The 13,061-nt window shown below is 51.1% G+C and overlaps 5 protein-coding genes across 5 annotated transcripts; 2 read left to right on the forward strand and 3 right to left on the reverse strand.

Annotated features, from left to right (window-relative positions):
- Positions 1-40: 40 nt before the first annotated feature.
- Positions 41-3,816, reverse strand: STEHIDRAFT_147996 (cation/H+ exchanger). Its single transcript, XM_007305608.1, has 11 exons — positions 3,586-3,816; positions 3,479-3,524; positions 3,387-3,416; positions 3,231-3,325; positions 2,868-3,176; positions 2,396-2,747; positions 2,207-2,307; positions 1,952-2,139; positions 1,618-1,882; positions 726-1,559; positions 41-652 (listed from the first exon to the last, which is right to left on the reverse strand). Exons 1-11 carry the CDS (start codon positions 3,652-3,654, stop codon positions 209-211), a joined length of 2,733 nt encoding a protein of 910 aa, XP_007305670.1. The 5' UTR covers positions 3,655-3,816; the 3' UTR covers positions 41-208.
- A 159-nt stretch (positions 3,817-3,975) lies between these two features.
- Positions 3,976-4,944, reverse strand: STEHIDRAFT_99357 (G10 protein). The gene is made up of 5 exons (XM_007305609.1): positions 4,863-4,944; positions 4,604-4,803; positions 4,476-4,542; positions 4,333-4,420; positions 3,976-4,279 (listed from the first exon to the last, which is right to left on the reverse strand). The coding sequence occupies exons 1-5, from the start codon at positions 4,923-4,925 to the stop codon at positions 4,251-4,253; spliced, it is 447 nt and encodes a 148-aa protein (XP_007305671.1). The 5' UTR covers positions 4,926-4,944; the 3' UTR covers positions 3,976-4,250.
- Positions 4,945-5,226: 282 nt separating this feature from the next.
- Positions 5,227-5,825, forward strand: STEHIDRAFT_30295 (uncharacterized protein; the record flags this gene model as incomplete). The annotated part of the gene is made up of 3 exons (XM_007305110.1): positions 5,227-5,403; positions 5,467-5,580; positions 5,646-5,825. Coding segments are annotated over 3 exons (471 nt in total), but the record flags the coding sequence as incomplete, so codon positions are not given.
- A 3,077-nt stretch (positions 5,826-8,902) lies between these two features.
- STEHIDRAFT_59884 (amino acid transporter) lies at positions 8,903-11,154 on the forward strand (the record flags this gene model as incomplete). The annotated part of the gene is made up of 12 exons (XM_007305179.1): positions 8,903-9,052; positions 9,112-9,196; positions 9,260-9,353; positions 9,407-9,538; positions 9,603-9,772; positions 9,824-9,949; positions 10,007-10,060; positions 10,117-10,364; positions 10,423-10,543; positions 10,602-10,686; positions 10,756-10,958; positions 11,021-11,154. The coding sequence occupies 12 exons, from the start codon at positions 8,903-8,905 to the stop codon at positions 11,152-11,154; spliced, it is 1,602 nt and encodes a 533-aa protein (XP_007305241.1).
- Positions 11,155-11,308: 154 nt separating this feature from the next.
- STEHIDRAFT_132204 (glycoside hydrolase/deacetylase) lies at positions 11,309-12,926 on the reverse strand (the record flags this gene model as incomplete). The annotated part of the gene is made up of 13 exons (XM_007305610.1): positions 11,309-11,440; positions 11,504-11,528; positions 11,590-11,730; positions 11,786-11,812; positions 11,878-11,945; positions 12,012-12,072; positions 12,128-12,149; positions 12,212-12,377; positions 12,428-12,452; positions 12,507-12,567; positions 12,623-12,707; positions 12,769-12,814; positions 12,871-12,926. The coding sequence occupies 13 exons, from the start codon at positions 12,924-12,926 to the stop codon at positions 11,309-11,311; spliced, it is 915 nt and encodes a 304-aa protein (XP_007305672.1).
- Between the last annotated feature and the right edge of the window lie 135 nt (positions 12,927-13,061).

Here is a 13,061-nt window from a genome sequence, read left to right on the forward strand (position 1 = left end):
GCACAATGTTATCAGGAGCATTGTCGAAGAGCACAAGGAGTTTGGATATAGAGAGATCGTTATATCAAGTCAACATAAAGCAAACATTCGTATCATACAAAAAGCGTAGGCTTGCAGTGCGCACCCCGTCTCGTAAAGAAGAAAAATCAAAAAGGACTGGTTATCACTAATTACTATATACGCACTCAACAATAGCGATATCGAGTACTCAGGCCTGATGACAAGCCTGCACCACCAACAGACTCGCGTTCGTCCGCGCCATAACAAACGCAGCAGCCACATCCCCCAACGCCTTCCTCGCCTCCGACCCAATCGCATTCCCTCCCTGACTCACAATCTGCCTCAGCTCCGCCTCATGTGACTCGACCGCCATACGTCTCGAACGACCGAGCATAACGACGACGTTGCGATTCCGCCTGCCGCTCACGGTGGTGTAAAATTCTCCGGCGGCGGCGATCTCGACGGCGCGGTGGAGCGGACGGGGCGTGGATTCTTCGGAGAGAGAGATACGGGTGAGGGAGGAGGTCACTTCTGGGTTGTGTGCGGCGGTGGGGGAGGTCAAGCGAGACCAGAGGATGTTGTCGGCGGTGTCGGATTGCAGCTTGGTGGTCGTGTCGTGCCTGCCGTAAATCGTGTCCGGGAGGGCAATCGACTGCAAGAAACAAAACAAGAGTGGGTTTAGCCAAACGAATGAAAAAAAATGATGGAAGTGAGGACGGACTTACATTTCCAAGATAAGTGGAATGCTCCGCCTTCTTAACCGAAGCGATTGAACTATCATCATCACCTTCCGTTTTCCTCAACCTCACGACCGTAGCCCTCAAACTCTCATTGACACACAGTTGAACAAGGAATGTGAGCGCCAGACGATCATCAGGGCCTCCAAAAAATGGCAAGAATACATGCGGTACGATGTCCGCATCCGCGCCATCGTCAACAGCACAAATACCACGGTCCACAAACAGCGCGACGTCCGTAGGGCTGCTTGCAAAGACTTTCCGCACGAAGCCGGTGTAGATGGACGACGTGGTTTGATCTCTATCGCGCACCGATGAAGTTTGCCTGTTAAACATCATGTCGAAGGGGTTATAAGGCGCATTCACGCTGGGTCCTGGTTCTGAATCCTCGGCCACGGTGGCAGTTGTCGAAGAAGACGGCGCCCATGGGATGATAACCATCTGGGATCCATGCTCACGGGCGTGCTCAGCAATGTTCATCGCGTATTCGTCATGGCTGACCACAGAAAGGGAGCCAGACTCTGAGAAACGATTGAGCCGGGCAAAGGTCCGGAAGATGGAGAGGACGGGATCCTGCTGAAGCATACTTTCGCTAGCTTGAGACTTGAGAAGGGCGGAGGTTCTTTCGGTGAGTTCTACGAGACGAAGCGCGTCGAGTGAAATCTTTCTTGACCGCGACAGGTTCGAGTGGCTGAGGGTGGGGACTGCTGGTGTGATTTGGGTGGAAGACTTGTCATCACCGGAAGACAGGCTCTCGGTAGAGGTCATGGCAGATGTAGTGGGCCGCTGGAGAAGCTGTGCGAAGGTCATTACGGATGAAAGCTAGGGAGGAGCACAGTTCAGCATGAATTTCACGGAACCCGACATGGGGGATACCAACCTGCTCGAGCTTGTCGAGAACAACGGAGAATTTCGTCTTGAAAGCCTCTTCTGATGCGTTCTTCCTGGCCTCTTCGTCTTTCAGCCCATCGCCGGCGGCAGGAACAGTCACCGCAAGCCCACGAGCACTCATTGGGTAAATCCAGAGTGTCAACGGTGTGGTGACGAACGTAAGCACCAGGGCGTGCAACACGAACATGGAGAAGACTCTTGTGTTAAGAATATTCGCCGATAAACCGACGTTGAGGACGATAAGTTCGACGAGGCTATGTTAAAAGTACCGAGGAGATTTAGATGTATAGTCGACCTGAATCAGTTGAACGTGTAGAGCTTACCCTTTACAAGCCATCAAGGTGCCTACGGCGCCCGATTCGCGAAGGTTGAAGCCGAATGCTTTCGCGGACAGAGAGCATGACAAGAACTTGGCGAAGAATGCGACGACGCAGAGAAGAATAGTATAGCCCCAAGTGATGCCGTTATCCAGAAGTCCCAAATCCGTCTTCAGCCCAGAGAGGGCAAAATACTGGAAGATTTTCTTTGTTCAGCAACGATACATAGGATAGCGGTGCAGGCACGAAGACGTGACGCACCTGCGGGAGGAGAAGTAGTCCAACAAAATCTTCAAATCGTTCCACCAATGAGATCGCATAACCGTTCTCCTTGGGGATGATCAAACCGGCTAGGAATCCACCTATTCGAAGTCACGTCACATACGCCGTAAGTTCGATCGGTCGGTATTCGGTAACCCGCAAGTGAATCTGGAAATCCAGTAGACTCACCAAATATAGGATGTATCCCAATGACATCGGTGAAGAAGGCAGAAATGGCCACAATGACAAGGGTAATGGTCGTCATCATGGTCGTGGGCTGACCGGTCTCCAAGCTTCCTGTCCACCTAGCAAGCCAGACGTATGCCCACTTGACAGGGAGAAGGAGGAAGAGAGCGAATCCGACACCTGTGAGGAGAACATACAGGGCGACGAGACCAGTGGATGCATTGACTAAGGCAACGGTGAGGGCGAGTAGGATCCATCCGACAACGTCGTTGCCGACACCCGCAGAGAGGACAAGAACGCCCACGGTTGTGTCCAGGAGCTTGGTCTCTGTGAGAATCCTACACAGAACTGGGAACTGGGCACGGAGAAATCTTAGTCGTGGTCAACTGTACAAGCCGGTCAAGGACTTACCGCCTATTGCAAGGGGAGAATCCGGTCAGTTTCCTGGACAAACATCCCGAAGGCGATCAATCCTTACCGTAATGCCTACAGCGACGGCCACAAAGAGGATGAAGTACCCGTAATTGACACTAGGGTCGGTGAATTCGTGATAGATCGGAATAGCGATGGCGGCGCCCAATCCAAGGGGAATGATGAGGCCAGCGGCCGATATCGCCGCAGACGCCTTAGCATTCCGCTTGACGACAGACATGTCGATCTCGATACCGACGAGAAAGAGAAACATGACAAGACCGATGGTGCTTGTGAGTGTGAGCATGGTGAGGGAGTCTTTCGGGAAGATGGTGTTGGTGAAGTTGGGAATGCGACCCATAACAGTGGGACCCTTTCGGAATAGTGAGTCGCACCGTTTGTGCACAAGTAGTGGGAGAAAGCTTACAAGAAGAACGCCTCCTATGACCTCAGCAATCACTCGGGGTTGGCGAATACGCGAAAGGAACAGGGCCAGTAGTTGGGTCATGCCAATGATTATCACTACGAAAGTAGTACGAAAATATTGGGCATAACGATCATGGCGTTCTGAGGAGAAACTCACCAGTCTGTATTACCCATAGTGGAAAGGGATCTGGTATACCGCGTAAGATTATACTGATAATGAATACGTCGGAGATCCTGAAATAAGTATACCTGTGGTATTATACGCAGCAGGATTTAATCCTGCAAAAATCCCGGCCTATCAACACAAACACATCATATGAGCTCTTCGTCAAACATGGGACTCCTGGACGACAGACCTGTTCGGGAGCATCTCTCCGAGTAAACGAAAGCGCAATTGCTTGCACTCGAGCAGATAAATGGCCCATGTTGATCGTCTAAGCTGTAGCTGTCGTAAACTAAAACGTCGTGCAAGACTGTCCGGTCGTCAAGCTTTCAGGGGAAGAGGCAGGAGAGGACGTCTCACAGTCAGCGCTCAGTAGAAAGAGGAGCGAAGCTAAATCAGGGTCTGACACCATGTTTTGTCTTATCCCCGGACCCAAAACTTGGGCAAATCCGCTTGGAAGCGGCTGCGAGTTGTGGGGAACGTGTTGGAAATTTTGATGTGCATGTGCCTGAAACAGCACCGCCTTTTTACGTGAATTACATGGCCGCCAAATGCTCGGCTACTTATTGCGAGTCGAAGGGTCAGATATTATGTGGATGTCTCATAACGACTCAGACAAGGTAGCGTAGACACAACAGCATTACAACTGCGTACAAAGGATGAACTAATCTACGTATTGACAAGTACGAGACCAGTACACTGACCAGCAAATCAGGAATTAGAACCGCCACATCGATGGAGGCTCCACTGAGGGCAGGAATCAGCAAAGGCGCAAGCTTGGGGAGCATACCGACTGAGATAAAGGCAGGCCCAGCACGGAGCGTGTGAGCATATGCTTCATTCATGCTCACATCGATATCATGAATCAGAGCTGCAGCCTCGGCAACCTGGGTGAGGATTGATCAGAGCTCGGCCAACATAACAATTCAGACGGACGCACCGCAATGCACACACTCGACGATGGTTCCAGCTCTAAGTTGAGCTTTCGGGACCCGACAAATACAGGTCGAACCTTGATAGTTCATATCCTGTACAACGGAGTAAGCCTTGGTGTAAATAGATCATGACTTAGAATGCGCGCACCCTGCTCTGGATGCACCGTACGCAGCATAGTTTCTCGTAGCCTGGCTTTTTCCACTTAGCTATCAGACTAGAAGGAGATAATTATGTTCAGCATCGAGGTGCAGAAGGAGAGGATAGACGACACGTACTTGGCGTCAGCATAACCTTCCTTCAGTAACCAGTCATACAACTCCTTGCTGATGGCCTCCCGCTTGTAGTACAACTCGTAGATGTATCTTGAGCGCGTATGCGATATTCGCATGATAGGCCAAAGGGACTCAGTCTTCCGCTTGCCTTCATGAGATTCGTTCTCGGCGTCTCGCATCTTCTTCGCATAGTCGTCTAGGATCTGTGGCGTAGGGGTCAGTCAGTACTGGAACCGAGGCGCTTTAATGAGTAAAGTCTCACTCCCTCAATATCCTCGAATCCCTCCGGCGGTTTCTTGGTCCTCGTCGTCTTGATTTTCGGCATCGTGAGTGCTACGAGTGGTGGCGCAGAACAAGAAGGCGATGTGCAAGCGCTGTGTGACTTGGAAAGCGAGACACGCTATGGTTGACGTAATGGTCACGTGGAACGCATGAACGCGGCGCGAAACGAGGCACGCTCGAGTTGGAAGACGTTCATCCAACCGCTGCCAGCTCTCTGTCATACCCTCATCATCTGGCCTCGACAAGTCTCTCGCGCTCTCCTCTGCAAATATCCTCAATAACCATCCACATTGCTCTAGTATCTATCAAGTCATCGACAAGGCTTGGAACCCTTTGTCCCAGCGATGGGCATCGTGCTACTTGTTCTGCGAACGTACTACATCTTCTCAAACCTATACTACTCCTTCAAGACCTTGAAGCCACCCCCACCTTCATCGCGTAACAATGGCCAGCCTAGTGTGCGTGCAGTCAGTCAGCGAAAGCGAGACATGAAAGGCTGTCTAACTATCTGGATCGTTTGGGTGAGTTCTTTTGTGCCCATGCTTGGATTAGCCACTCCTGACACGAAAGCGACGCCCTCCTAGTGCTGTGTCGCCATGTACGAAACGCATGTCGAAAATATTGTCAGCATTTTCATTCCATTCTACGACGAGATCAAGTCTGTGATCTTGCTCATCTTGATTATGTCGCGTGCCCGAGTGAGTTCTCCATATGTATGCTCTTTTGGGCGTGCGTCAACTAAATAAATACTACGTGTCTTCAGGGTGCCGAGCCAATATATCTTCACGTCATCCGGCCGTTGATCAAGCCATACGTTCCCCTCATCGACCCCATCTTGGAGGTCATTTTAAGCGTCGGCGATTTCCTTCTGCTGGCGATCTCTCTCCCATTCTATCCACTCACCTCTTGGTGGAGGGGTCGCAAGTCGGAAAAGGCCAAACCCACCTCTCGTCCCGACTCTAGAAGCAAGGGTTTTCGTCCGGCCGACGTAGATCGGAATCGGGCTCGAAATTCGGCATACGACGCATCGAAAGCACCTAGACCACCTACCGAAACGAGGGCTCGCACATCCCAGAAAGCTCATGAGATATGGCAGCCCCCACCGTCTTCATACGACGACGATGGCCCGCCGGCATACGCTGCGTCATCTGGGCCGCCGCCACCCATGCCCGTCCCACAACCTTACATCCCACCTCCCCATACGCAAACTGACCAGTCCTCCCTCGACTGGCGTGCATATCCTCCATTCCCCTCCGCGTACCCGCCCACTCCACTCCCTCCAAAGGCCCCTGTGCCCAACTCCTTTCGTTCCGAGAGGCCTCAGATCTACGCCGTTCCAGAGAATGGGAATGGACACGGACGTATAAACGGAAACGGTACGACGGGTCATAATCGACCACCAGAAGGATACGACATGTCGTCCGAGCAGGATTTTCACATGTCGCTCGAGCCCGCCCGTGAGCCCTCGAACCCCGGCTCCGATGGCAGCTCGAGCGACGACATGGATATGCAAGGGGTTCAACCGACATACGATGCTTCGACGGCCACGTCGACCATCTCCGAAGGGAACGATGATGAAGATGATAATGACGAAGATTATGTGGACGAGGAGGAGGACAGTTTTGATATCACGCTCAGGACGCCGCGACCTGTTCGCTTTACCGGCAAAAATACCACTCCTCGTTCTCGGACCGTTTATTCACTGGCCACACCATCCGGCACTCTGGACGAATCGATGATGCTCTCGCCTCAAAGTTCGTCTCCTGCCACTGACACGCAGCGCACGCCACCACGTAACCGAATCGCCTCTGGGACCACCTCGGTTTCGATGGACGTCTCCGATTCACCCAGCTTGGCTGGTAGGAAAAGAGTCCGTACCGTGCGCAGTCCCACCAAGGCCGTCCGCTCGCCGCGAAAGCCGACCAGCAAGATCGCACGGCCGGCTTTCTCACACACAACGTCCACGAGAGTGCATCGAGGCAAGATTAGCGCCAAGTCTGCCTCGATTCTTGCGGGTCTAGATGAGGAAATGGATTCAGAAACTGAGGAGGAAGAAGAAGAGGAGCAGACGTTGGAGGATATCAGTGAGGATAGCGCGGACAGCTCGAGCGCTGTGATATCAAAGCGGCGCAAGGTTATTCGGGCCCCTTCACTCGTACAAGGCAGTACCCCACGCAAACGAGCCTCGCCGGCGAAAAGGTCGACCAAGGAGCGAACGAATAGAGATCCTCAGCGCCCTTCGGTCGCTCCAACTCGGACTTCGTCATTGCGCGCCGCCAGGGCTCGAAGCGTCCTCGAAAGCAGTAGGATGACGACGGTGAAGGCGAAGACATCTACAGGCGCTAGTAGATCAACTTCACGCGATACTTCCTCAATGTTGTTGGACAAGCCAGCGCGCACCGCACAATCGTCTAGACCGACAACGACGAGGTCCTAATCGTCAGAGTTGACTTTGATTTCCTTTTTTCGTTGGTGGTATGGACAACGAACCGCGGTTTACTTATCTCATCACCCTCACATCCACGCACGCACACAAACTCAAGTACATCCGCACCTCAACTCATGGGCCTGTCACATTTCTATCATCCTTCTCGTTCCCTTTCCAATCTTGCTGTCATTTCAGTCGCTACTTATCTGCATGAATTTGATTCGTATGTATATTATTGGATGTCGACCCGGCTGCGTCTCACTAGACTCCACCTGCGTCGTGTGCGTCAACCGTGACGACTCTAGCGTCGGCTGGCGGTTTATTATAAATAATGAATTGGACACACCAGTACGATCTCCGTAGACTTTGGCGACTGTGGGCTCAATGGATATCTATTGTGATGTTGATGTTCAAAAGGGATGTAAGGGGCTGGAAGTAAAAGTGTGGCGGGTAACGAGCGCCACACCACTCAGCCACTGCCTCCGACATTCCTGTGATCCCGCAGGTTCCTACCTGATTCTACTCAATTCTCAGAATGTTTCATGATACACTTCGATGGAATGAGCGTTGAGCAGAAGGTGAAGACTATTGTTCGTGATGAGCCATTCTCGCATGTAGAAGGGAGCTGGAAGACCGAGCGTTTGTATTGCATAAGAAGGCGCTACATATACACATAGAAAAAAAAAACCTGCAGATATGAGAATATATGTATGCGTCATGGTTTTACCAAACCGTCAATGCCACATAGTAGCAACCCTCCTCAAACCCGAAGGCTCGAAAGTGGGTGGATACGGCAGGTGTAGGAATATGATGCCTCCTCGCTTCCCCAAGCTGCAAGCCCCCTCGCCCCCGCTTCACGCGAATCAACACCAGCATCTTGCGACACCGATGGACTCAGCATCCACAAAGAGCGATTGAATGAAGACGAGCTGGAGGATGTGAGGATTGGTCTCGTGAGCATCTCCTGAGAGATGCCTCGCTCCCTCGACTTGAGTACGCGTCATGAAGGGACGCTTCGGTTGTCGAGTCGGACACTGGGAGGAAACGAAAATTTGAGGATGTGAACTTTATAGGCATATTTTAGCGGAGTTTCAATCTCAGCCACAGGCGCGTCACGGGTGGTAGCAGCACACCGCGCGTTTCTTCGTCCATCCACCTTCACGGTTCCCTAACCCATCTACGTGATAGCTGATCTTCCAGAGATCTTAATTACCTCTACCCTGTTTTGCTCTATGCTCTTGATGCTACCGAGTGTGCACTTGCTCGAGCTCTCAGTTTTTTGCCCTACGGCGCCGGCTTGCTAAAATTACGCCTGAGAAGTTGTTCCCCGATCGGTTGGCCGCGGTCTACACGACGCCCGGCCAGCTATAGCTATCTCGTCTCCCAACTCTGCAAAATATCTCATGCGGCCTGTCGTGCGGGAAAGTTCAAACATCACAGGGAGTCAGATGCGACCCACATTGAACTATTGCCCGCGGCATTTCTTGAGATATAAGGCGGTGGCGCTCTCGTAGCGTTCGACCGTTGGCCTTACCTTTTTGCTTCTTCGACCTCCAGAGCTCGACTTTCCTTCGCTACATTCTGGTGCTCTCATGGCGCATACAGAGAAAAAGCTTGATGCCGTTGTTGATACGACTCCGGTTGGTCAAGGGATCAATGGTGAAACTGTTGACTTGCGGCATGCAGACGATGAATTGCTCGCTGAGCTAGGGTACAAAAGCGAGTTCAAGCGCGAGTTCTCGGTGAGCATCTATCTCCGGTCGTAACGTGAATGTAACTGAGATGCAATCACTATTTCTAGTTAATTGAGACCATCGCATTTGCGTTCTCGATCATGGGCATCGTCGCGTCTGTTTCCTCAACTTTTTCGTTTCCACTCATGGCGGGTGCGTTCATTTTATGGATGAATATGGATCGAAGCTTACATTCTCCTTCGTTTACTCATATAGGTGGCCATGTCGGCATGGTCTTTGGATGGCTCATCCCTTGCTTTTTTGTGCTTACTGTGGCAGCATCACTAGCGGAATTGACTTCCGCTATGCCGTACGTCCCTTCCTCTTCTATTTTCTCTTTCGAGAACTCATGGTCAATTGCAGGACGAGTGCTGGTCTATACTACTTCTCCGCCAAGCTTGCACCTCCAAAATATTCGGCATTGGCCAGCTGGATTACTGGTTGGGCGAACGTCACTGGGCAAGTCGCCCTTGTATGCTCCATTGACTTCACATGGTGAGCGGATTACCTGTCATCTATGGCTTAGCAACACCATGCTGAGGGATTGTGCGACTCGTAGTGCCCAGATGATCACCACAGCTATTGCTGTAAGCTCCGATGGGGCCACCAATCTTGGTCTTGGGGCGACTTACGGGATCCTACTCGCTATTCTGTTCGCACACGGACTGGTGTGCTCTGCAGCAACAAATATACTTGCGAGATTAAACCTGTTTTACGTCGTCATTAACGGTGAGCATTTCCTACCCAAGCTTGATCCTACCTCTCTGTTGGTGACTGGAGAATACAATTCTGCAGTCGGAACTAGTGTGGCGGCCATTATCGCACTCTTGGTAGGTGCGGGGGACAACAAAGTCTCTACTGAAGATGCTTTTACTATGTTCGAGAACAACACGGGTTGGGCAAATAGTTAGTACACAGCCTGGTGTTTACGGCGACCCTCACTGTGCTAATGCCGAATCACAGACGGCTGGGCATTCCTCCTAGCTTTTACAAGTCCCATGTGGACTCTGACCGGATGTAAGGTCTTTTCCACGTCCTCTTGAGACCTATACTCATTGTTAGTTGTGAATCAGACGACTCGGCCGCCCACATATCCGAAGAAGTGGCTGGCGCTTCTCGCGCCGCACCTATCGCCATCATGGTTGGTGTACTCTTCACAGAGATCGTGGGCTGGATCCTCTTCATAGCTGCATCCTTCGCCACAACATCTACCACAGACCTCTTAAACTCGGACTTACCATTGCCGATGGGCCAACTGTTCCTGAATACCTTGGGCAAGAGGGGGATGTTGGCGATATGGAGCTTCATTATCGTTGTGCAGGTTCGTCTTACGCCTGAGTCTCATGTTGTCAGGATGCACAGCTGACAAAAAAAGTCAGTTTGTGACAGGCGCAGCTCAGGGTGTAGATGCGTCAAGAGTGGTCTTTGCTTTCGCCAGGGATGGTGCCTTACCTGGCTCGAGATGGTGGAAAAAGATGAATAAGACTACAAGCACACCTGGTAACTATCAACTTCTCTCGATCCATCATGCTCGATTCTTGACTCACATTCGCCACAGTGAACGCGGTCTGGTTGGTCATGGTCTGCTCTGCCATCATTGGCGTACTTGGCTTTTCAGAGACCGCTCTATCGTCTCTTGCGGGGTATGCCACCAGTTTTCTCCGTAGCCGTTCTGTTTCTGTTTACTGACGCTTTTCTGGGCAATTACTCAGTGCCTCTGTCATCGGCCTCTACACCTCCTACGCTACACCCATCTTCCTCAGGATAACATCTGGCCGCACCAAGCTGAAGCCCGGTCCTTTCAGCCTCGGCCGATGGTTCATGCCCATTGGCATTGTGGCCGTCCTCTGGGTTGCATTCATCAATGTTATTCTCGTATTCCCGCCCGACTCGGCGACAACGGCGGAGACCATGAGTGAGTTTTTCACGTAGATAGGACTTTGTGACTTCGCTGACGCTCTTGACCCTGTGTCGTAGATTACGCAGTGGTGATCATCGCGGCCGTGTTCCTGTTCGCGTCTATTTCATGGGTGGTCTCTGCGCACAAGTGGTTCACGGGCCCAATCAAGAACATAGATCGCACTTCATCCACAGAGGACGAGAAGCAATAAAATGCGTATAATCTGTACGCGTTCTCGGGAACTATTCACGACTTGTAGACAAAAGTACATATGTAATAAGTCCATACACAAAATTACATATAATATTCCTGTTCGGCTTTCAGAACTGGGAAAAAATGAGCATACTGTTGGTTATGGACTTCGCTCATGCTGAAACTCCTCGTGGCATGGCGGCACCCTCGACCGGCCTCTGTCTTGCTCTGAACTCCTTCGACATTTCAATCATTGGCACCCAAGAGACGTCCTCATGCTCGTTGACCCATTTGATGAACCGCTCCTGTGATGAAGGTAAGGAGCGTCAGAGGACTGCAAAGCCCGCGTCGAGATAATGAACACCTACGACCATGAGACATACGTGTGGTCGGCTACGAGAGATATGTAGTCAATGTCAATCAATAAACATGCGTAGCAAGAAAAGGTTCGTACCCTGATACGTCTGGGTGGATCGTCATAGGGAAAATGAAGTTCTCCTCGTTCTCGTAGAGGTAAGTGAACATGTCCTGCCACAGCTGCTCGACGTCTCGTGGGTTCACCCAACCATGAGAATTGGCACTCGACTTGATGAACCTATGACAAAAAGAGTCTTATGGGCATGTCAAGCGCACGGATGGTCTGAACATACATCATTGGTGGCAAATCATCCAAATACCTGCACATTCGTGGAGACAGATGAGCTGCCTGTCATTATCTTGATATCGAGTAGAGTATGCGAACCAGTTGGCAGGAATCTCGACCAAACCCGTTTCTTTACCCTTCTGCAGTGGCTTCATCCAAGTATGCGCCTGTCAGCGGAAGGATGTAAGAGTGTCCATGAGCGTACATTTATAGTAATATTAAGGTCATCCTACCTTAGCGCTGTAATCGATCTTTGTCCAAGTATCTTGGTCGCGAAGGTAATACGCCTGTGAGCTGGACGAAATTCAGCGTTAGGCCCTTTGAAACCAATTGTTGTTGAGGAACTTACTCATGAGCCATGTTGGAGTGGTCTGAATAGGTTCTTATATGAGTTCCAGTCGGAAAAAGCCTTGGGAGAGGGTTGAGGTTGTACCGTATTCGATGCCTTTATCCAGTAGCAGTTGAGTCCCCTCCTTGCTTGTCTCCCACCATGGTGCCACACTGCCCTTAGGTGGCACACCATTATTGAACTTTGCCAGAAGGTCGTATGTGTGGTCGAGGATATCTTTCTGCTGCTCAAAGGTCATGGACACAGGATTCTGCAGAACGCTGTGAGACGTGAAAGTCAAGGACGAAGAAAGACACTCACTTCATGTGAATATCCATGCAGACCGCTGGTCATATGTCAGTCAGACGATATAGATGCAACACCCCGAGCGCACGCTCACATCTCGTGCCCAGCATCTCTGACAGCCGCCATCTGTTCAGGGAATGTCTCTAGACTATGGCCTGACTCACCAGCGAGTTAACGAGTGATAATATATGATATATCCATGCAACGTACCAGGAATGAACCACGTAGTCGTAATTCCGTATTTCTTAAAGAGTTTGAGCAACCTCGGGACGCCGACTTCACCAGCAAAGAGCCCCTGGAAAGTATGGGTGGTCAATCTACTAAGTTTCCACATGCATAAAAACCGACTGACTCACTCTCGAGATATCCAATGGAGAGTCCTCTCCACCATATGATCCCAACCTTCGAAACCAGGTCAGAATGGCGAATAGGGGCGACTCTTCACGAAGTGCACTCACCATCCAGCGACAGCATCGACATCAACTCCAAACCCGATCAAGATTTTGCGAGGCATAGCAAGTGAAGGGACAGTTTAATGTCTGCGACCTAGAGCAGTGAGTGAGCGTATAATACCCCTCAGCCTTGAGAACAGGACACCCAAGCGAGTGGTATTTGGTGGGGTAGATAAGCTTTTCTTCGCCGGAGACGG

This window comes from Stereum hirsutum (genome assembly GCF_000264905.1).
Source record: "Stereum hirsutum FP-91666 SS1 unplaced genomic scaffold STEHIscaffold_9, whole genome shotgun sequence".
Lineage (NCBI taxonomy): Eukaryota > Fungi > Basidiomycota > Agaricomycetes > Russulales > Stereaceae > Stereum > Stereum hirsutum.